The sequence below is a fragment of the Alternaria ethzedia genome, assembly GCF_023757985.1.
Source record: "Alternaria ethzedia strain BMP 0044 chromosome Unknown scaffold_9, whole genome shotgun sequence".
Classification (NCBI taxonomy): domain Eukaryota; kingdom Fungi; phylum Ascomycota; class Dothideomycetes; order Pleosporales; family Pleosporaceae; genus Alternaria; species Alternaria ethzedia.
In genome coordinates, this window is record NW_026056202.1 from 395,859 (window position 1) to 418,605 (window position 22,747).

A 22,747-nucleotide genomic window follows, 5' to 3' on the forward strand; every position below is an offset into this window, starting at 1 on the left:
GCTTCCCTTCTCACTCCTCCGGATCATGGACTCTGGAGACCTGAGGCGAGTATACCAAAGTACTCCTCAGACCAATGCATGCTTCTGAGAGGTGCGCCGATGCATTCTCTACTACTCAATGTCATAAGTCAGCGTGTGAGATCTGATGTGTTTCCTTGTTCCAAAAGTTAATATTCACGCAACCATGTCACCAAGTTACGGATCAGAATCAGTATACGAGAGAAGAGCCCGTGAGCATTCCATAGGGCTGCGGCCAGTGATAGCATATCCTGATGAGACATCGTTCCCAACCATGCATGCAGAAGCGCAGCCCATGTCCCAAACGCCTTCTACGCCAGCTGAAGCAAATCCTCATATGCGCCATCCTCTAATCTCCATCATCACCTAAGTACAAGTAACATCGCGAACCCCTGACATCTCCCTCACAGCCTTCTCAACATCAACCGTCTCCATGGCACTCGTAAACGTAGCCGTGAAAGAATCGCCACCAGTATAGCTGAACGCCCAATCACCGAACTTCTCCCTGAGCGACGCTTCATCACCCCATCCAGATCCTGTGATCTCCCAATCCCCGGCGCCAAAGCCAGGCTTGACTAGCTTGCAGCCCGCTGTGTTTGGGGGTGGTGGTTGTGCTTCTGGTGTTGGTTCGGGTTCGGTTTCTGGAGCGGGGCGGTTGTGGACGTTGCAGATTTCCTGTGTTGTTGTTAGTTCACGATCTTCGTCGGGACGTGTAGGAGATGACGAACATTCTTCAGATCTTCGTTCGTGACCTCGCCGTTCTCCACGATCGGGCGGCCTGGAACCGACTTCTCGGGTGTTGGAGCTCTCTTGGCGAAGAGGGAGCGCTTGGCTGTCGCATCGGGGAGGTCGCAAAGTCTGTGGCTGAGTTAGTTCGTGATGATTTCAGGCAAGGGAGATATCGTACGTATTCAGCGCCAAGTTGTATGGCACTCTGAGGCTCTCCTTGTCGGGCTTCGGCGATACGGGGTATGTGTCGCCTTCATTGAAAGGGTCGTCGTTCCTGATTTCCGCATGGTCCAGAATAAACTTCTTCATGTCTGCAGGTACGCTACCGTCGTTCCAGTTGCTGTTTAATGCAGGGATACTGAAATAGTATGCAGCAAGTCCGGCCTGTCACCGTTAGCATGTTCTGCTGAATTGAAGGTGATGACGAATACTCACGATCGCTGGGGCTGCGAGGGATGTTCCGTCATCCGCCAAGGTGGAGTCATCTGCTTCGTCATGCTTTGCAGCAACGACGCCGACTGCGCCTGCGTAAATGTCGACCTGACCACCTTGGCCGGTTCCTTGAATCGTTTTCGCATAGTATTTGCCAGCATTGTCCACGCCGCCCACGGTTATCATGCTGAATCTGTCATCGGTGCCAAAGGCTTGCGGTATGATGGCATCCAGAGTGCGAATTCTCCCATCATTACCTGCAGCAACAACAAGGGTGACGTCTTGGTCCTTGCACTTCTTGAGTACCAGCTCCAATACCGCAATCTTACCAGGATGTAGTTCTTTGGTCCAGCCTCAACTGTTGTTAGCGTGGTCTAGGATGAAGTCCGTGGAAGGCGACACTTACCATAGGATAGGTTGATGATGTACCTTGCGTTAGGGTCGGGATTTTTAAGCCGTTGTTGCCCAATGTCCTTCAACGTCCATGCGAAGGCATACTCTAGCGCTGAGTCCGTGACGCCGCGTGGTATAAGACCAGGTTGGTCAGGTTTCCTAGGGTTTTTGGCCCAGTTTACCATCTTCACAACGACAAGATTTGCTTTCGAAGCCACGCCACTGACGTATCCAGCCGCAATACTTGCAACCTGAGTGCCGTGACCAGTGACATCTGTCATATCCTCTGGGCCTTTCTGATCGTCCGTGAGGTCAATACCAGCGAATGTGTATCGGTTGGCAACAGTAAAGTCTCGAACCTCGCGCTCCGAAGCATCGAATTCTTGGTGGCTCTTACGATAACCACTATCGAGGACGTAGATCGTTTGACCTTTTCCGAGTGAAGGCTCGAACACATAGTTCGGTAGCTGTGTGGGGTCATTTCTCTGGTTCCTGGCTGATAGCAACTTGAGATGAGCTGCACTCTCATCCCTCTGGTTGAGTGCCTGAGCTTTGACATGGAGTGAACTTGGAAGTAGTGAACTCGAATCTTCCTGCGGAGGGATGACGCGCAGCTCACCATCGTCTTCAGTAATTCGCTCGATGAATCTTATGATAGGATCCTGGCGGACAATAGCAGCCTCGGCGTCAGTGAGATTCAGATATTGGCAAGAAACCCAGTCGAGTTCATCGAAAGCGATTATGTCGCCTTCCTTGTCACCAAGCGGCGGCTTCTTGGCCCACTCTTCGTATTGGGCTCTGTTGATGCCGTCAATGGTGCTGAGGAGATAGGCTCTGGGAATATCTTCCTCTCTCTTGACGCGCTTCGTAGTCTCCACGGTCTCTGCTGGAGAGGCGTCATTCGAATCCGGATGGCATGTATCTCTCTTGGTTCCCTTGTTGTCTGAGGTGGCGCATGATGACTTCACCACGGGGTTGGCCGAATCGATGGGGCTGGTTGATCCAGTTCCCACTTCGTCATTGATGGCCATCCTGTGATGGAGGGAGACGGCAGGCCCAGTTGTAGCCGCTCCAACAGTGATGTTTGTGAGGAAGACTGCGATTGCTCCCAGAACAACGCGCGAGATGTGAACCATGTCGGGAGCCTTGGCGAAGCGGGGAAGTTCACAGCGAATCGGATAAAGAGGTGCTCAATTGCCGCGAACAGCCAATCGAAGAAGCAGTATTCTGGTGGATGCGAAAATCGTAATGTGTACAAGATGGTATGAGTGTAGTCGTTGCTGAATGTGCGTGTATGGTCTCGCTTTTGGAGCGTCATGCCTTCTTCATATATTCAAACACATGAACAGAAATAGACCACTCACCTTGACCAGCCCACAATGACAGACGGATTGACTCCATGCCGACGAAGAAATAGTACTGTTCGGATGCCTGACGCCTCCCTCAGGTCTAAGATTGCCAGCCTGTTCTGAGGCCGAGCGGCGTAAGGCACATTCGATGTACTTTATCTTTGGATCAGAACAACGTACCGGTTCTACGGCACGGAGATTCGTATGGGAGCTGCATAGGACAACTGAATGATAATTTTGTGTTGAGCAAGTTCCGTCTCGATCAACGTGAGCCATGCTCACGGGTTAAAGAGAGGTCCCGCATCTTGAAGCCAAATTGTCCAGATCATGTGAATTCGATGAGATGGAGAAACGATCTGCATAGCGATTTCGCTTAGGCGTATGTTCGCCTCGCCGTCCAGTATCAGGTATTTGCGTTCGCTGATGTCAGCGACACATGTCGGGTAACGCACATGAATAGTATCAGCGTCTCGCGAAGGCAGAACATGTTGGAACCTGGGTGTTGTTTCAACTCCATGGATGAGGGCTGTAATGATTACGTGAGTGTTTGCGATGGTCTTAAATCGCAATGCTCTATTCTTCTCTTTCGTACTTCGTGCCGCGTAGCGATGCTGCGTTGCACGCGTCGCACATATGTCGCTAGTCGTTAGGTCTCTCGATGAATGGCTCCACGCTGATAATGTAAGCTGGAGGCTGCCGTGAGCCCGATCGAGGTTGCCGTAAGGAAGGCAGAGCCGGCATCGTGCCCTCTGAAGCAAGTGAACACGTGTACTTCTCGCGTCACATCACTCCGTGATCTTTCAAAGACATGCCTAGGTCGCTGCGACAGAGATGAACGCGATGATAACGCGTCGAAAACGCGTCGGTAGCTGAACGTGTCGAGAGTGTAGGAGCGCGACCCGACGCGGCTCTGCGGAAGATCGATGATGGCGGGGAATTAGCGCAACAATGCGGAGCCTACGCCTGCCGGCAGAGCCACATTTATGAAAAGCTCTGCCAACGGATGACATCGGCGATCTAGAACTCGGCATGGCATCTCAACATGTTATCGGAGATATATCCTTCTGCATCAGCCACTACTTCGCGGGTAGAACAGGAATTACTTGACGCCTGCTACCACATACCTTGATCGCTCTTAATCACCGCAACGAACAACTTTCAAGATGGCGACAGACGATATCCAGATCCCGCAACACGTGGGCCTCTCAGAAGCACCCCGCGATGTCGAAGCCATCAAGAAGCAAGAAAAGGCCGCTCTGTTGCCACACTGGGATTCCGGCATCGCGTTCAAGCTCGGCTACAACCTCCGCACACGCCTGCTTACCTTTGAGCGACCAGCTGTCGTAGATATCTCTACCATCAGCACGCCAGGTCATGTGCTTTTCCACGCCGTGAGTACCATGATCGATGCGTATAGTTGCAGTGCTGATATGAAGCAGGTAACCCACTCCGGCACAGCCCTAGACAACGACTTCTGGGTCAGCCGTAAACGCGCAGCCGTCATCCGCTTCAACGCAAGCACATGGCGTCTGCAGAACCAATTTGAGGGCGACGAGGAGAAGTTCAAGGCTAAGATGGGATTAGGCGAGACGGCGAAAGATTACGCGATCCATGGTGGCGGTGTGCCGATTTACATCAAGAACTGTGATGGGCCGGTTGCGGTGGTCGTTGTAAGTGGGTTGAAGCAATGGGATGACCATCAGGTTGTGATTGAGGAGTTGGGTAAGCTTTGTGAGGAGATGGAGAAGGGTACTGCGGGTACGCCGATCTAGGGGGGAGAGGGGTATATAAGTAGAGCTGATTCGGACCGAGTCTTCCTTTTATCATCTACTCAAATTTACCATTTTCGAAAATGAAGGGCCAGAATCCATGGGTGCAAAAAAGATAAATCCGAAAGCGATATGGCTGTCGTGTCCTGCCGAGGACTCGTTCTCTCCAAAATTCGTTCTTCGCACGATACATGTGCGGCGTCGGCCTTCCAGAGGACTAAATCGTCGAAACCAAAGACCTGGGTTTCAATTTCGATGTTACAATTCGCTGATGCAAAAGATCCTTCCATAATCCTTCAAAAAGGTCTTTTTTCCCAATTCATGTGGCATTCCCAACTTCCAAAGTCTCCGAAACCCCATGCTAGTCAAGGCATGACTTCGCCCCTTTGCCTCTGCCAAAAGTTACTCTCCTCCCCCTCCGTACGAGTGTCGATAAATCCGTCTTTCTTCAAGCCTTCCAAATTTTACCATCTGCAACACATGCGAGCACTTGGTCTTTCCGAAAACTACTCTGCCACTTACTATGTCTTTTGGCGTCGAAGAAATCTGCGCATTCTTCAAAACAACCCACTACTGATCTATGTCTCTCGGCGTATCCATCAAAACTAGCGCATGATAGCGCCTGCCGAGATATAAAAGTTCGCCCTGGCGCCCGGCTTCCTTCCCTCTATCATCCACTCCTTTGCACAAGGATACCAAAATATACCGGGAAGAAGCCGATGGACTTCCTGTGCTTCTTTTCCAAAAACCTTGCAAACTCCCGTCATGTGCAGATTTCTCAGCTCTTTTCCGGCTATTCCAGAGCTTCGTCGAGATAAATACTTCGTTTCATCATCTACTCAAACGGCTGATCTTGGAAATCAGTCTTTGGAAAAATGCATGGATACCAAATCCTTGAAAGCGTCAGGCAATGTGTTCGCTGTCTCCCGCGGCGGTCTCAGCAATCAAAACAGAGTACTAGAAAGTTTATGTGCTGCGCTGGTAGTTACGAAAACAACAAACCCAGATTAATACGTCGCTGCCAATCATGGTATGAAGCTATCTACTATCTCAGACCCTCGTCAAGGTCCGCAGAATCCGAAAACTGGTTTTATATGACCGATGTTCCCTGCCAGCAGGTTTCTAACCCTTTTTGCTACTCTTGCATGGCCGTCCGTTCCTGGTCTTCTTCCACTCCCATCTCCCTCGCCATGAGCGTCGGGGCATTCACATCTCTCTCTGCTCTGTTCAAAACCTAGAAGCATGTGGAAAATGCAAATGCGTGGTCTTTCCAAAAGAATGAACAAGCTGGACATGACTTTTGTCGTCGGCGACTTGCTCAATACCAAAAAACGACGACTGCTCCCTGATGTCTCTCGGCGCTTCCCTGTGATTGTCAATGCCGCTTCAACACGTGATACAGAGACGCATAAATACCTCTCACGACTCTCCTCCTTCTCTACTTCGTTATCCACTCACTCAGGTTTGAGTGTTCAAAAACGCCCCAGTACACGACTATGGTTGTTCCTGTTCTTTTCCAAAATATCAACCCCAAGAACGCATGGCTGCTTTCCCGCACTCCGCGCGTTGTTTCAAAACCTCGTTCATTCCACCGCACTCCAAAAAGACGGTACATTCCCCCATGATCGGGAAACGCCGCCGAACAGAACGATGTGGCCTCCAAAACTTGCTCTATGGGCGGTTAGTGATCCAGTCTACGTTTTGAGATCTCAATAAAATCGATATTCAAGCTTCCGATGTGGGTGACTTTGGCGTTGGGATAGAAATTTCATTCTGCACACGAATCTTACTCTCAACCTCATCAGTGTTGCTCAAAACACTACTCAAAGATTCACATGAAGTGTTCATGACTCTGCCGAGCTTGTGAGATTTGATATGCTACACCACGTTCTTCTCGTGCAATTGAGTTCGTGCGACAAACCGGAGTGCAGAGAATGTTTGTACTGTTAACGGGCGATGTGCTTGATGTAAGATTATGCTGTATGCTGCAGAACACATGGAAGCTGCATTGGAGGCTTTTGGAGTATGGAAGACTGTTGTTTCGTATCATAGCCACAAACACATCGCCGAGATCGATAGCTGAACTTTTCCGAGAGGCAGAACCATGGGAACATACTCCACGCGTTTTCAGAACGAGACATGGCGGGTTGCTCGAACTCTTTCGGAAACATAGCCTTTGCTCAATGGTCCTTTTTGATCAATTTAAGAATAAAGATCTTGGATGTTAGGAAAGAAAGATCAAGACCAGAGACGGCTTATATAGCCATCCACAGTCGCGAGCTTCCAAAGTCGCATGGCCAGATCGCCATAGCATTTCAGCAGTTCTCGACTCAAACATTCGGATAGCATATACCATGTAGAATATGGAAAGATATTTTGATGATGAGGTATGAGCAGCGTGGTACCGAAAGGCGGAGCCATAGTCGGTAACTTCCTTAGTTTTTGCGGAGAACATAACATGAAGAAGTTCCGTTTTTGAAGTCATCATCGTCCACAATTTCTGCTTTTAGAAAAGAGGAGAGAAAGTTTGAGTGTATGAGAATAAGAGAGAAGAGTCGGTTGTAAGATGCCTTTTATGCCATGCACAGTAGCAAGCTTCCAGCATGACGTATGACGCGCCGTAAGAATGAATGCGAGGCCAGTGTGAGATATCGAAACGCTATATCCCGTGTACAGGATCGCAGTGGTTTTGGTAGTAAAGTAAGAAGCTGATGGGACGAGCAGGCAGAGCCATCATTGGGAGTTTTTGAAATTTTGGAAGAGAACATGGACGAGGAGTCGGGAGATTTTGGAATCATGGGTCAGTCTCATCCTCGTTTTGTAAAAGAAGAGGAAATTCTGGATGTTAGGAAAGGGAAGAGAAGTGAGCTCGAAAGACGTCTTTTATACCCTCCACAATACCCGCAAGGCCCATCAAAGTATCCTCGATAAAGCGATGTGTTCATATATCATATTCGATGCTTGCATAATCCATCATAATCCACCCCCACCCACATCCCATCCAAAACAAAGCACACACAAACTTTTCGGTCCTGACCAAGGGTGCCATCTTCTCCAAGACATGGTCGGGGATCAAGCAACTCGTAGGGTATACGCGAAAAGATCAAAACGCCAAAACCGACAACCCACACCTAGGCATACCAAATCTAACCCTCCTCAGTGTCCATCGTGTCGCGACCTCTGCCTCTGCCTCCACCGCGTCCTCCTCTCGAGCCACCTCGACCACCGCGCCCACCCCTGCTACCTCTTTGCTCGTGGTAGTCTTTCATTTCCCTGACAGCTATCCTCTGCGCATCACCAACGCGCTCAGCGTAGACCATCGCTTCATCCTTGTTGATGGCCTCCTCTGGGATCTTCTTACCCAGCGCATTCTCAATCCTTAGCCAGATCTCAAGATCGTACTGTGTAACGAACGACACGGCCTTACCCGACTTTCCCGCTCTTGCAGTTCGACCAACACGATGGACGTAAGTCTGAGAGTCGCTTGGCAGATCGAAGTTGACGACGAGGTCAACGGCGGGGATATCGAGACCGCGGGCTGCTACGTCGGTGGCAACGAGGATGTCGCGACTCTTGGATTTGAATTTGTTGAGAGCACCCAGACGGGCGGACTGGCCTAGTTGGCCGTGTAGTGGGATGGCGCCGAAGCCGAGGGTGCGGAGGAGGATGGAGATGCGTTGGGTTTCGTTGACTGTGCGGGTGAAGATGATGGTGGGGTGGCCGATGTTGTCGTTGAGGAGGTGGATGAGGTAGAGGTCCTTCCATTTGAAGGGGAGGAAGATGTAGCGTTGTAGTAGGGTCGAGACAACTTGATGGGAAGAGCTGCTGATGCTCACACGGACTGGGTTTTGCAGGGCGGCGCGTTGAAGACTCTCGACCTTGGAGGACATGGTCGCAGAGAAGAGGTATGTGTGGCGTCCTTCCCGAGGGAGTACCTTCAAAATCTTGTCTAGTACGGGGCCGAAATCGAGGTCGAGCAGGCGATCGGCTTCGTCGAGGACCATGTATTTCAGATGCTTCAGACTGAAGCCTTTCGTGTTTTCCAGATCTACGCGGATGTGGTCAGTACGGATGTCACGTATAGTTCTTATATGTGCGTGACTCACGATCAAGCAGACGTCCAGGTGTTGCCACTACGATGTGAGGCTTCTTGGACAGCGAGATGGCCTGTGGAACCATGTCCATTCCTCCTACCAACGTCGCGCACTTGACGTTGATGATGCTACCCAAAGCATCCACCTGTTGTGCGATCTGGTACGCCAACTCTCGTGTCGGGGCCAGAATCAGGCCGAACAAAGGTTGTGGCTTCTCGAGCAGCGACTGAAGGATAGGTAGGACGAATGCCGCCGTCTTTCCAGAACCTGTCTCGGCCAATCCGATCACATCCCTACCCTGAAGAGCTAGAGGTATAGCTTGTTCCTGGATAGGCGTCGGGTGTACGTATTTCAAGTTTTCGACTGCATCGCAGAGCTCTTCGCGCACGCCTAGATCGGCGAACGTCTTCTTCGGTTCGTTCGCGGCGGGTTGCGCTTCTGCGCTCGTTGCGTCGGCGGTGGTAGAGGGCCCTGCTTCGTCTTTTGAACTGCTGCCGCCTACTATATCTTGTGCTTCTTCGGCATCCGTGGAGTCTCTCTCTTCGGCGTCGTCATCGCCGGACTCGGATTCCGGTGGTGGTACAGGCTTCTTATGGACTTTCTTCGCAGGTGCGTTCGATGGTCGCACCTTCTTCGACGACGCACCGGCGGCAGTGGCTGCGTCGGCTTGAAGCTTTCTTTTCGTGACTCCAGGCATGTTGTCGTTGTGATTGTTGAGTCTGGAAAAGTTGTGCGACAGAATCACGGTACCGCGGTTCCCAACCAAAGAAACCGCGAAATCTTGGCGGACCCACCTAAAAGTTCGAAAGCCGGCGAGCTCTAGTTTGCGACTGCATGCGACGAACTCGTTCACTCAACAACACCACAACGCTCTCCTCTGGCTTACTCGAGTAGAGATCACGATCGCAGCGCAAGAATCATACGCTTAGTCATCTGCAATACCCGTCAATACTTCGACTTGGTCAGAGACAACTGAGTTTTCGCAATGGCTCGTGGAAAAGGAACCGCGAGGAAGAAGCAGTCGGTGCGCGACAAGGAGCTTTCCAAGAAGCCGATAGCAGGGACACCGAAATCTATGGTCATTCGTATCGGCGCGCAAGAGTGAGTTTGATCCAATCGAGTAACATCCGACTCGTTTGCTAACAACATTTAGAGTAGGAAGATCTGTCTCAGACCTCGTGAACGATGTGCGCCACTGCCTAGAGCCCGATACTGCTATCCGGCTGAAGGAGCGGAGGGCGAATAAGCTCAAGGTAAGGCATACATAGTTACCGGCATGATCTGAGCTAACAGCCTCAAAGGACTTCCTGGTCATGTGCGGACCGCTTGGTGTCAGCCATCTTCTCCTCTTCTCCCGCTCAGAAGTCGGCAACGTCAACCTCAGACTATGCCGCGTCCCCCGCGGACCTACCCTCCATTTCCGAGTCGAAAACTACAGTCTCTGCAAAGACATTCTCAAGTCAATGAGACGCCCACGGGCTGGCGCAAACGACTTCCTAGTTGCGCCTCTGCTTGTCATGAACAACTTCCTTACCAGCGATGCGGAAAGAGAAAGACTCGGCGACAAGGCACCTCCTAAGCATCTCGAGAAGCTCGTGACGGACATGTTCCAGGGCTTGTTCCCGCCCATTCAACCACACACTACCCCTCTACACTCGATCAAGCGCGTCCTCCTTCTCAACCGTGAGCCTCCCTCGGAAGAGAATGGCTCCGTCACAATCAGTCTGCGACACTACGCGATTACAACGAAGGTCACAGGCGTACCGAAAGCCATCCGCCGGTTATACGCAGCTGAGAAGCTCATTGGCAGCAAGGAGAAGAAGAAGAGCGCACTACCCAACCTAGGCAAGCTCGAGGTAAGCAGTAACTCTCCAGAATGCTTAAAGAACATCCACTAACCCCGTCTCCAGGACGTGGCAGACTACATGCTCGACCCCTCAGCCGCGGGCTACACATCCGCCTCCGACACCGAACAAGACACGGACGCCGAAGTCGAAGTCGCGCAACCCGTCCGCCAAAAAGTCCTCTCCCGCAAAGAAAAAGAAAAGCTAAAAGCCGGCGACGAAACCTCGCACGCCCGCGCTCGCGGCTCAAAACCCCGCGTCGAGAAACGCGCCGTCAAGCTCGTCGAACTAGGCCCCCGCATGAAGCTGCGCCTTACAAAAGTCGAAGAGGACGTCTGCGGCGGCAAGATCATGTGGCATGAGTACATCAAGAAGAGCAAGAAAGAGGAGCAAGAGTTGGAGAAGAAGTGGACACAGAGGAATAAGGAGAAGGAGGAGAGGAGACGTGTTCAAAAGGAGAATGTGGAGAAGAAGCGCAAGGAGAGGGCTGCTGCTAGGGGGGAGACTGGGGAGGGTGAGGGCGAAGGTGAGGAGGATGAGGACGAGGAGATGGATGATGATCTCTTGGATGCGTATGATATGGATGATGATGTTTGGCAGGATGCTGCTGATGCTGGGGAGGAAGAAGATGAAGATGAGGACGAGGAGATGGAGGATGAGTGATGTGGTCTGATAGAAAAGTCTTAATGATACCCTGAATGTTCAACGCTTCATCCCAAGTACAACCAAACTGTCCAAAGGCACATGCAATACAACCGGGTATCAAAACAGCATTTCCCCATAAGCGACTTCATCCCTTCATCTTCTTAATCAAAACCCTCTCCCCATCCGCACTCAATTCCCACCCCACACCCTCCTGCACCAACTCCTCCCAGCTCCTCTCCGCACACCTCTCCACAAACGCCCTATCCGCACTCAAATACGCCCTTCCCAAACACTTGAGCGCATGCACCCTCACCCCTCCATCCGCCCACTCCATAACCCTCCTCTGATACCCATCCACACTCCTTCTCACCCGCCAAAACCCCACGTAATCATCTGCGACCAGACACCTCAACACTTTCTCCACCCTCCAATCTTTATATCCATACCGTAGTTTCGTGGCGCGCGCGCCCGAGTGATCGGATTGCCGACATGCTTGGTCGAGGATCAACAGGCCGACGACTTCGTGTAAGGTAGATGGGGATAATGGGTTCACGGGATGGATTTTCCCGAGGAGAGAGAGCAGAGAAGGGAGGTAGGAAGACCAGTCGTGGCAGAGGATGCTGACGTGGATGGCGAAGGTGTAGGCGCGCAGGGCGAAGGCGTCGGTGCGGGAGGACGCGGTTATGGCTTCTCGTAGCTTGCGCAGGGAGGCGAGGACGGTGGAGAGTTCTTGGATGGAGGGCGTGAAGGCTTTTTGGGGGATGGGGTTGTGTGGTGTGTTTGTGGATGTTGAGGCGAGGGGTGGGCGGGTTGTGGGTTGTTGGCGGGCTTCTGGGGGTGCGTGTTTAGAGAGGGAGAGCGAGGAGAAGGAGGATGTGAGTTTCGAGTTGGCGGTGGGCGCTGTCGTCGTCGTCTTGGTCGTCGTGGTTGTGTCGGGAGGCGGGATGCTGACGGAGATGAAGAGGCGGTCTAGTTCGTCGCGGTTGAGGGCGCAGAGTTTCATGTAGCGTTCTATTATGCGGTTGAAGTAGATTTCTTGTGTTTTGAAGTCGTTCAGCCTACATCCTCGTTAGCCATTGTGAGCGGACGTATGGGGCGAAAGGGATGTACCGTGTCTCTCCTTTGGAAGGGAGTCCGTATGTCTCCAGGACATCTTCGCGGACGGGCTTCAGCCGGTTCCATGCACCTGAGGCCGCGCGACGGCTGCTGGGTCGGCCGGGGTCTGAGGACTTCATTACGCTGGTAGTTGGGTGGAGGGTTCTCGTGGAACGCGGGGGAGGTCAAGTAATGTCAAAGACTCGAATGATCATGGCTGTATATCACCTAGCGTATTTGCGACACATGGTGGGTGGTGGTGAAAGCAACCGCGCTCGAGGGCTGGGAAGAAGGGAAGGTGGGATGGAGGGGCAGCGCACGAGCTCGACGCGTCGGAAATGCCTTGTCTCGTGACAACAGCGAGACCACTGACGATGTTGCCCATAAAGAGCGACTGCGCTGTCAAGGTCATTGCTTTGCTTCAGAAGCGACGTGTTGTCCTCGCAAGCCTGACCGGACGCGGTATAGTCTACCCAGATCGCGTGTAGTCCCTGAGGGTATTCGCGGATTCTCCGAGGCCGCTTCATGACATGTGAACTTCCAACAAACACGCATATATTGCAGGCCGCCCCCACAATTCTGAATTCAAAGATTCACATCAGATAATCCCATCATGGAAGCAGCCAAGGAAGCAATCTCAAAAGCCGCGCAAACCGGGAAAGAGCTGGAGCAGAAAGTCGAAGAAAAGTTGATACTACTATGGGACGAACTCTCGCCATGGCAGCAAGACAATCACTACATTCAATCGGGATACCGCGCTCAATCCAACTCATTCGTCAAGTCCTGGAAGAGTCTTGGGTATCTACACAACGAAACCGTCAACATCTACACCCATCTCATCGGAGCTATGATGGCTGCCATTTCCTCCGTCGCGCTCTACAACACACTGACCCCTCGCTATGACACAGCGACTCAAGAAGATGTCTGGGCCTTCAGCTGCTACTTCGCAGGAGCTGTAGCATGTTTGGGCATGAGCGCGACGTACCATACGATACAGAACCACTCGCACGAGGTCGCTGTCTGGGGAAACAAACTCGACTATCTGGGCATCGTCTTCTTGATTTGGGGAAGCTTCGTCCCCATCGTATACTATGCTTTTGGCAGCGAACCAGAACTGCAAAGGACGTACTGGACCATGATCACGACGCTGGCTGCAGGCACGTCTGTCGCAGCCACACATCCCAAGTTCCGCACTCCCGCACTTCGACCCTTCCGAGCGCTCATGTTCGTGCTCATGGGCCTTTCCGCTGTCTTCCCCGTACTCCATGGCGTTCGACTATACGGTGTCGAACATCTGCGCAAGAGCATTGGGCTGGATTGGGTCCTCTTGCAGGGTGCGCTGTATATTGCTGGTGCCGCTATCTATGCTGCGAGGATACCTGAGAAGTGGAGCCCTGGAAAATACGATATCTGGGGCTCAAGTCATCAAATCTTTCACGTCTTGGTTGTTCTTGCGGCAGCTAGTCATCTCGTGGCTTTGGTGACGGCATTTGACTACGCACATACGCACGGGATGGACAAGGTGATAGATCGTATGGGAGGCAAGGTTTGGACATGAACACATGATGGTACGGCAAAGCGCAGTCAACAAAATGCTTAACACCTTCAATGGCCGCGTCAAAGGCGTAGTCTCGTCCTCGTTGATACCCTATTTCTGAATGTCATGCCGTGAAGGAAGCGATCGACAAGAATGTATTTCGAGAATACGCACAGACCAGCCGATGACGCCGTGGCTCGATCGCCAGCCACCTTCCCCATAGATTGCACAGATTGGCGTTTGTGGGTCAGGGCAGCCAATCACACCTCAGCACCGCAGCTTCCGATCTTCGAGAGCTCTTTCCCAGCACTCAGGTTCCCGGCTTCCATTCTTCTTTTCTCTTCCACACCGCCCGTCGCGTCTCTTCCAACTGCTTGCGCATCATTTCTACGCATCACCGTATCCATCGCACCTTTACGCGCATCAATTGCTGTTCCGCCCCGCTTTCGCGACTTTACACGCGGTTTTGCGCACCATAACGTCATCTCTTACCACCTGCCACTGCTAAGCTACGTTACACACAATGACCGACACTGAGATCCAACAAGGAGATAAGGGTACGTGCCTCTCAATTCTCAATCCGAGACCCCTTCAGCCGTTCAGTGGGTGCGCATCGCGAGGTTCCGCCAGGCGCATTGCGCTCACTGGCGCGTAACCATTGCCCATCCGCGCGCGTCTTCCTTGCCGCGATCGGTATAATCGCAAAAGACTCAGGAACTCACTGCTAACGCGTGAGCAGTCTCATGGAACTGGGGCTCCGGACAGCCTGGTGGCACCGCTGCCGAGGTCAAGGACCAAGGCGAGATTGCCATTGAATCCAAGAAGGGCAACACCATCAAGAAGAACGCCTCGCCCGACAACCCCGCTGTGCACGTCGAGCGCTCTGGCAACGATGTCGTGAAGCGCGCTTCCGAACTTCAGATCGACGAGAAGGCCGGTGGCGCTAACGGCGACTCCAAGGAAGAGGACAAGTCGGTAGAGTCAGAGAAGAAGGATGACGATAAGTCGGCTGACTCAGATAAGAAGGAGGACGAGAAGACCTCCGAAGCCGAGAAGAAGGACGAGGAGATGAAGGACGCGCCTGACAGTGAGGAGAAGAAGGAAGAAGCGCAAACCAACGGCGAGTCCAAGGCTGAAGAGACCAAGGAGGATTCGAAGGAAGAGTCAAAAGAAGAGGCCAAGGACGACGCGACAGAAGACAAGTCCGACGAAAAGGACGAGGAACCCCAGGCCGGCGACAAGCGCAAGGCCGACGAGGTAGCCGCGGACAAGACCAACGGCGCCGACGCTGACGCCGATGAGAAGCCCGCCGAGAAGAAGGCAAAGACCGACGAGGCCGACGACGATGAAGCCGAGGACAAGGAAGAAGCCGAGACGAAGCCCACCCCCAAGAAGGGCGGCCGTGCCAAGAAGGAGAAGAAGGAACCTGCAAAGAAGAAGGCACCCAAGAAGGCTGCCACCGCCGACGGCACACCACGCCGCAGCGGCAGGACCACCAAGAACACCGCATCAATGGCGGAAGACTAGACGCGCGACACGGTACGAAAGTCTCCTCATAGGTTCAAAATGCATATAGGCAAGGATAACAATGAAACGACCATGGAAAAATGGATACTGGGTGGAATGGAATGGAAAAGGTCATGTATTCATCGGTGGCAGGCGCTCATAAGGGATGGATTTCGCACTCTCATTTCCTTTTTTGAGGTTCTGCTTTTACTTCGGTATCGTACGTCTGCTTTTCTGGGCTTGTATGTAACTGTATCATGGAATGAATCAATAACGTAAACATTAATTGCAAATTTCCACGTGCTTGCTCTCTGCAGAAGAGCTCTGATGGCGTGTCATGATTAACATGGCTTGAACGAACGACTGAGTGCTTCAAAAATATTGCATTGCATGATATAACTACGAACTACCATCTGCTCCACCTACTGCGCTCGAGCCGCAATACTATTTGCTTCCTGTGATGTCTGTCAGCGATGCTGTGCCAGTTGTCATGTGGTAGTGCGACGTGTGTGTAATCTCTCATTCAGACAGGAAATACTCATTCAATAAAGGCCGTGAAACCTTCTCCGATCCGTCTTGAAACTTGTGATTTGTATTGTGATCATCATTGCGAGATGGGGTGTGGGAAGTGTGTGTAGGGGAAGGGTGGGTGGTGGACTTACTCGGTTTAAAGGATGAGCTGAAGGCTGAGGTGGTTGGGTCTGTGGTTAGTTCTGGGATTGTGGCTGCGCTTTCTGGCAGTTGAGATGATCATCGTGTTTTGCGCGTCGCGATACTTTGATCGCGCATGAGACGCAGTTGTCGAGAAGCTCATCAGCTCATGTCGTAGCTGTGCCGCTGGGGTGTGGTGAGAGAAGGCTGAGAGGAGCTCTGCAAAGTTCTTGCGCGTTTTCAAGCGAAGGGTCTTGGCGGGGCAGGGCCCATGCGTCCTCCGTGCCTGCCCCACCTTCCTTCATCACGATACTCACTCTCCTCGTCCGTTACTTTTCTTCGCACTCGTCGCCTGATCATTCGATTGCTCCTGATCTGAGTTGTGCGTCGTACTGCCATTCACCACTGGTTTGACTCCCATCGGGTTCGCGGTCTTTGTGTTCTCCAACGCTTTCCAAGGCTGCCTGCCTTGTTGCGCCTCGCTGCCTTCAATGTAACGTCTACGACAAAGGGGAACGTCGTGCCTCAACCGCCCAGAGCTCGAAAAATTCGTAAACGCGCAGACAGTTAGAGCATGCCCTCGTAAAGCGTAGCATTTTCGTTATGCGGCTTCTACACACACGCACATTGGAGCTGAAGACCTTTGTCGGCCGTATCCCATCGTACGCCATTCTATCGCACTGCTGGGAGGATGAAGAAGTCGTTTTCTCTGATCTTGCTGATCCAGAGCAAGCGAAGAAGAAGAAGGGATTTGCCAAGATTGAAAAGACATGTAAACTTGCGATCGGAGATGGATTTCATTATGTATGGGTCGATACCTGCTGCATTGACAAGAGTAGTAGTGCTGAACTTTCGGAAGCTATCAACAGCATGTTTGCGTGGTATAGGGACTCAGATCAGTGCTATGCATATCTCGCCGATGTCGAGCTCGAGGGTGCATTCGCGGAAGGTCAATCGGCAAGGTATCGCATCGCCTTTTCACGCAGCAGATGGTTTGAACGTGCTTGGACGTTGCAAGAGCTACTGGCTCCTAGGAACTTCCATCCTGATGGGGACCACAACTTTTACAACCCTTTCTTTCCTAATCAAATCCCATCTGGTAGATACGATGGTATGAAGTTTTATTCGCGCGACTGGCAACTTCTTGGGCTCAAGGTCGACCTTGGCAGACAAATATCAAAGATCACTGGCATCCCCATGGAGTATCTCAACGGCCAGAGCTTGGAAATCGCGAGTATTAGTATGCGGATGTCGTGGGCTGCAGACAGACAGGCGACAAGATCTGAAGACATCGCTTACAGCCTACTTGGTATTTTCGATGTCAACATGCCTTTGCTATATGGCGAGGGGAGAACAAAGGCGTTTAGAAGGTTGCAGGAAGAGATCATGAAGATCTCAGAGGACGAGACGCTATTTGCATGGGAGGCTCCATACCGTTGGAAGGCTTCATATCGTATGAATGAGTTAGCCGCAGACGTACTCGCGTCTGCTCCAACCGATTTCCGGGAAACACGAAGCCTGATACCATTCGCTTCGGACGATCCTGTGCCCCCTTCCACGATGACCCACAGGGGCCTACGCATATGGCAAACGCTGTTCCACACTCACCAACTCAACAAGTATGAATGCGGAATGATTCGGCCTCTTCGCTCCCCAGTCATGATTTGGCCGGATCGCGACATCGTTTGGGGGATCTTAAGATGCCATGTGGCTCACGACTTCCAGCACTTCGTAATCGTCCCTTTGCTGCATTTATCTGGCGATCTTTATGTAAGAGATATCAGTACTAGCGTGTCATTAATTCCATCCGGATGCGTACCCCCTTCGGCGCTTCCAAGGGAAATCTACATCCGGAACGTTCGTACATCAACCATCGCGAACAATTTTTGGCGGCGATGGGGATTTCTTGTTCGCAAACCTCCAGAAGGCATCGAGATACGACGATGCTTCCCCAAAGAAGCCTGGAATGAGAAAGATAACATCCTGCAGGGTAAGGATAACGACATTGGACCTTCGTCCTGGCACGCATCCATAGAACTGGACTTCACTCTCGCCACTAAAACAGGGCAGGCTGCTGAATACATGATGTTCTTATCCATGGGATGCAAAAATGGTGCCTTGACAGAGAAACCACAACCCTGGTGTTATGTTCATGACGCTATCTGGAGGCAAGGTACCATGAATCTGGAAGCATTCCATGCTATTTCATCGTCGAAGCCTGCACAGCACGAGGTTCAGCGTTTCCGAGCGGGAAATATGACTAGAACAGACCTTAGTCTCAAGGTGTCCATCACACCAGCCAAAGTCCTTTCGCAAGACATGTTTGTCGTAGACCTTCAATACGGAGAGCTCCAGCAGTTTTGCGCTACAGTCATACCTGGTGCACATGAGCAGCAGCTGCCTCCCAGTGTATTTCACTCCAGTTCTTCGATGCACGATGTTCCGTTGGTGACAATACCAAGCATCTCGGAACTCTTGGCTACGGGCACTGATTCTCCAAGTTTTCATACACAGCCTTGATATTGACATATACATAGGAGTAAAAATGGGAGGCTTCTTCATGTAGCATAACGAAGATATCTGTAATTACGACTGGACATCTCTACTCTGGGTCTAAAGCCCACCTGAACGCGCACGGCCCTATCAATCGCAGATCCCTAACATTGGAAAACTCGAATTTGCACAACCCACGCTCACCGGAGACGCCCAGAATGCAGATCGATGGTATTAGCACGAGCGAACTATGTCACGTTAGCGAGTTAAACTTACGGAAAGCGCAGCGTACTTACCTTCGTCTTATGCACCAACTTCCAGATGATGATCGGCACGATGAAAAGCGGTATGCCAATATACGAGGCGATGAAGTCACCCGTACTCCAGTTCCCCTTCAGGAAGACAGGGAAACCAGTGATCAACGTAATAATAGTGGATCCGATGAAACCATACCACGCGGTAAAAGGTTGGAAGGGGCTCTTCCACGGCAAGCTATCCCGGCTAAGTCCTTGCGCTTTCATGGCAGCATGGAAGCGGATGAAGCAGAAACACAATGTAGCCCAGGCGATCAAGCCTGCGACTGTGCTGAGACTCACTAGCCATCCGAAAGCTTGTGCTGCTCCTCCCTCGCCCAGACTGAGATAGGCCAGAGGTCCAAAGAGCCAAGACGCAAGAACCGCGTAGTATGGCACTCCGTTTTTCCAGGTGCGGCCGAAGATTTGTGGAAGCTGGCGATCTGTGGTCATGGCGACGATGATTCGGGAACCGACCCAGCAGTATGAGTTTCCTGCCGACCAGGCCGAGATGAGGATGCAGGCGTTGACGATTGAAGGAAGGACGCTGATACCAGCTTGTTTGATCGCGATAACCCACGGCGATGAGTTGGCGTTTCCAGTACCTGACACGAGACCAGGGTTCCTCGGGTCGACGATTATTCCAATCAAAAGAGCGCCTAGGATGTAGAAAAGGGCGATGCGGAATGTGACCCTTTTGGCAGACTTCGGAATGGCCGAGTGTGGGTTGATGCTCTCCGCAGCGGTGATGACTACCACCTCGACACCAATGAAGGAGAACGCTGCGTTGACGAACGAGGCCAGGAATCCTAAGAAGTGACCTGTTGGCCCAGAGATGCCGTTGTAGTCCACCCATGCGCCTGGATTGTTCCAGTAGCGGAAGCCAATTGTTTCACCGTTTGGCGCTCCTCCGGAGGTAATGACGATGGAAACCAGAATGAGACCGAGGAAGCATGCAATCTTGATTGCACCAGCGACGACTTCAGATTCACCAAACCAACGTACACTCAGTAAGTTGGTAGCCAGGATAAGAACCAGACTGATGGAGATGACAACGGCAGGCGACATGTCGGTCCAATAGCCCACCAGGATCGCGGATGCAGAGCACTCGGCAGCAATAGATATGGTATAACAATATCCATAGCTTATAGCGAGCGAGAACCCAACAGCCGGATCAATAAACCGGCTCGCAAAATGCGGAAACGAACCAGCAGTGGGAATCTGATGGACAGTAAGCAATTACCTCTTGGAACCCAACACCAAAGAATTACAAACCACAGTAGCCAATTCCGCAATACTCTGCATAACACACCAAAGCACACTCCCCACAACCAGATACGCAAGCAACAATCCCGCAGGCCCAGCACTCGCATACGCAGATCCCGTTCCGATGAACAATCCCGTGCCAATCCCCGAACAGAACCCTATCATCGTGACATGATAGTTCTTGAGCCGCCGTTGCGTAGCACCATGTCCACCGACATTGAGTTGCGGTTCGAGAATGGGTTTGCCGTCGTCGGAGCCATGGTGGTCGATATGTGGTGAGCTTTCGATGTCGTGCTGGCGAATTTGGTCCAACATTGTCGACTACGATGTGACCGCGGAGACAAGGCTCTGGGGTATTGTTGGAGAACGCACAGGCGGTAGTGTGGCGGGGATGTTACCCAGGTATGTAAGGGTTCGCACTATGGAAGCTGTCTTGGTGCTATGTACTGTACTTTACTCTTCTTCCCGTTCGTCCCGCAAATTCTTTTCGGCGCTATCAAAGCACGTCATGTAAATCTGCTGTGAGCCTGGACCACCATGTGGTGGCGCGGAATGCAGTTGGGAAGTACTATACGAATACCTAGGTACCCATCATGGTGCGTAGTTTGGGGGGTTTGAACCTCGCTCCAGCGTTTAAGCGGCTAGACGTCTATCACGCTTTATCGATAGACTTACTCAGTTGTAGACCCTTTCTTGACAGGTGTAAAGCGTAGCCATGTGATTTGTTAGATGAACTAGTTCCCACTAAATCGTGAATTTTCGGAAGGGGCCGATCTTAGCGCGATGAAGTTTTCTTGATGTTCGCACTACCAGGACTGTTTTACGCTAGTTCAAAACGCTCAACAACAGAATTGTGGGTAAGATCATAGCGTGCTCGTTTCCTAGCATGACGAATTCATCTATCGAATCGCTCAGACCTTTACTTTCAGCGTCCATCGCCTTCCCAAACATGCCCATCGACTGAACAAGAAACTGATCAGACTCAAACCGAGAATCGCGCAGAAGAAAGCTACCATGGGCTGGGGTCCAACTGTTTCAACAAGCTCTCCGCTGATTGGAATGCAGACCAGCGTTGCGAGGGACGCAATGAAGTACATGCTTCCATAGTATCGGCCAAATTCCTCCGCCCTGCATAGTTGACCTACGCATGCGGGTGTCAACGCCATCCAGGAACCTGTTCCGAAACCGAAGAGCGCTGCAAAAGCGTACAGTGCTGGGAGGGATGTTGTGCCAAGTGGCAACCATAAGGCTAGCATCCAGAGCAAGGTGAATACGATCATGATGAACAGAGTGTTGAATCGACCAATCTTATCCGCGGCATACCCGGGTAGCAATCGTCCGAGGCAGGAGACACCGTTGAGTACCGCGATGAGGTAGAAGCCAGTGTCAGGCGGGAAGTTCGTACTCAGCGTTGCGTATGTGGGCATGATGCCCAGTCCACCAAAGAGAACGACCTCGAACCCGAAGACACTCAACGTGAATAAGCTCAACCTCAGATCGCCGTAGATAGAGAGTGAGATGATGGCTTTCTTCTTTGCGGCGGCAGACGGCGGGATGCGAGCTTTCATCAGGATGTTGGCAATGATGAAGCAAAACAGGAATACAAAGCCCAGTATACGGAGAGACCAGGCGTAGCCGTACTTCGGAAGAGTAGTTCGCAATACCAACGGAATCGTCAGACCACCAGCAGAGCTACCCATCATAGCGATGCCTTGTGTAAGACCCCGTCGCTCCTTGAACCAATGCGCAACTACCGCGAGACTCGTAGTCGTCAGCATGGCGCCAGAAAAGCCTCCCAGTACGCCACAGCAGAGGATCATCTGCCAGAACTTGTCGCATTCAGCAAGCAGAAAGATCATCAAGAGAAACATGACACTTCCTGTCAAAGCGATCCATCGCGGCCCATACCGGTCGAAGAGCGGTCCAACCCAAATACCCAGCGCAAGCGACAGGTAGACAAAGACTGATGGAATCCATCCAATGTCACGTGCTGACATATACGAAAGCTGGTTCTGGCCCCAGTAGTCCTGAAGTGTGCCGATAGACACCATGAAGCCGAAGGAAGGAAACAGCATCAACCACGCCGATGCGACAACGAGCCACGCGCGTAGCCCACCCTCGGGGAAATCATCTTCAGCGTCAACAACAGGTATCCCAGGCTCTTCGTCTAGCTCATCAATAGGCTGCGTCCGATGCGACCGTGTGCGCACATGGGATCTGACTTCCATCTCATGATGCGCGGACTGTTTCGCTTCGCTTCCCGCCTTCGATCGACCCGTCATCTTTGACACCGTCCTCCTCAATCCATCCCAAATCTCATCAGGCTCCTCATAAGCATAGGGTCTTCCGTCGCTCGTAGTCGGGATGTCCTGCATCTGGACAACAGGATTGGCGATTGGATCCATCTTGAACAAAACCCCCTTCTTCTACCCTTTTATCGTCTTTCGAAAGATAAACAACAGCAGATTGCGTCAAGCGCTCGTAGCGTGAACCAGAAAGATATCTTATCCGTCGTTCAGAAATTTGGTCGTCGACCACACGAGCCTACCGTGCCTTATACAACAGCGACAACACCCGGATTCGCATGCCTCATCGAGTAGAGTAGCTTGGCGCAAAAAACGCATCTATGACAG

General features: G+C 51.9%; 8 protein-coding genes across 8 annotated transcripts; 3 read left to right on the plus strand and 5 right to left on the minus strand.

Annotated features, from left to right (window-relative positions):
* Positions 1–384: 384 nt before the first annotated feature.
* Positions 385–2,603, minus strand: J4E87_004711 (uncharacterized protein; the record flags this gene model as incomplete). The annotated part of the gene is made up of 5 exons (XM_049376330.1): positions 385–693; positions 747–876; positions 926–1,131; positions 1,183–1,532; positions 1,586–2,603. The coding sequence occupies 5 exons, from the start codon at positions 2,601–2,603 to the stop codon at positions 385–387; spliced, it is 2,013 nt and encodes a 670-aa protein (XP_049233841.1).
* A 1,481-nt stretch (positions 2,604–4,084) lies between these two features.
* J4E87_004712 (uncharacterized protein) lies at positions 4,085–4,693 on the plus strand (the record flags this gene model as incomplete). The annotated part of the gene is made up of 2 exons (XM_049376331.1): positions 4,085–4,312; positions 4,361–4,693. The coding sequence occupies 2 exons, from the start codon at positions 4,085–4,087 to the stop codon at positions 4,691–4,693; spliced, it is 561 nt and encodes a 186-aa protein (XP_049233842.1).
* Positions 4,694–7,836: 3,143 nt separating this feature from the next.
* Positions 7,837–9,481, minus strand: RRP3 (ribosomal RNA processing protein; the record flags this gene model as incomplete). The annotated part of the gene is made up of 2 exons (XM_049376332.1): positions 7,837–8,738; positions 8,797–9,481. The coding sequence occupies 2 exons, from the start codon at positions 9,479–9,481 to the stop codon at positions 7,837–7,839; spliced, it is 1,587 nt and encodes a 528-aa protein (XP_049233843.1).
* Positions 9,482–11,662: 2,181 nt separating this feature from the next.
* J4E87_004714 (uncharacterized protein) lies at positions 11,663–12,508 on the minus strand (the record flags this gene model as incomplete). The annotated part of the gene is given in 3 exon segments (XM_049376333.1): positions 11,663–11,705; positions 11,720–12,331; positions 12,384–12,508. 3 exon segments carry the CDS (start codon positions 12,506–12,508, stop codon positions 11,663–11,665), a joined length of 780 nt encoding a protein of 259 aa, XP_049233844.1.
* Positions 12,509–12,981: 473 nt separating this feature from the next.
* J4E87_004715 (uncharacterized protein) lies at positions 12,982–13,926 on the plus strand (the record flags this gene model as incomplete). The annotated part of the gene is made up of 1 exon (XM_049376334.1): positions 12,982–13,926. The coding sequence occupies one exon, from the start codon at positions 12,982–12,984 to the stop codon at positions 13,924–13,926; it is 945 nt and encodes a 314-aa protein (XP_049233845.1).
* A 502-nt stretch (positions 13,927–14,428) lies between these two features.
* Positions 14,429–15,432, plus strand: J4E87_004716 (uncharacterized protein; the record flags this gene model as incomplete). The annotated part of the gene is made up of 2 exons (XM_049376335.1): positions 14,429–14,462; positions 14,645–15,432. The coding sequence occupies 2 exons, from the start codon at positions 14,429–14,431 to the stop codon at positions 15,430–15,432; spliced, it is 822 nt and encodes a 273-aa protein (XP_049233846.1).
* Positions 15,433–18,755: 3,323 nt separating this feature from the next.
* Positions 18,756–20,374, minus strand: J4E87_004717 (uncharacterized protein; the record flags this gene model as incomplete). Its single annotated transcript, XM_049376336.1, has 3 exons — positions 18,756–18,803; positions 18,852–20,069; positions 20,318–20,374. The coding sequence occupies 3 exons, from the start codon at positions 20,372–20,374 to the stop codon at positions 18,756–18,758; spliced, it is 1,323 nt and encodes a 440-aa protein (XP_049233847.1).
* Positions 20,375–21,025: 651 nt separating this feature from the next.
* J4E87_004718 (uncharacterized protein) lies at positions 21,026–22,519 on the minus strand (the record flags this gene model as incomplete). Its single annotated transcript, XM_049376337.1, has 1 exon — positions 21,026–22,519. The coding sequence occupies one exon, from the start codon at positions 22,517–22,519 to the stop codon at positions 21,026–21,028; it is 1,494 nt and encodes a 497-aa protein (XP_049233848.1).
* Positions 22,520–22,747: the final 228 nt, after the last annotated feature.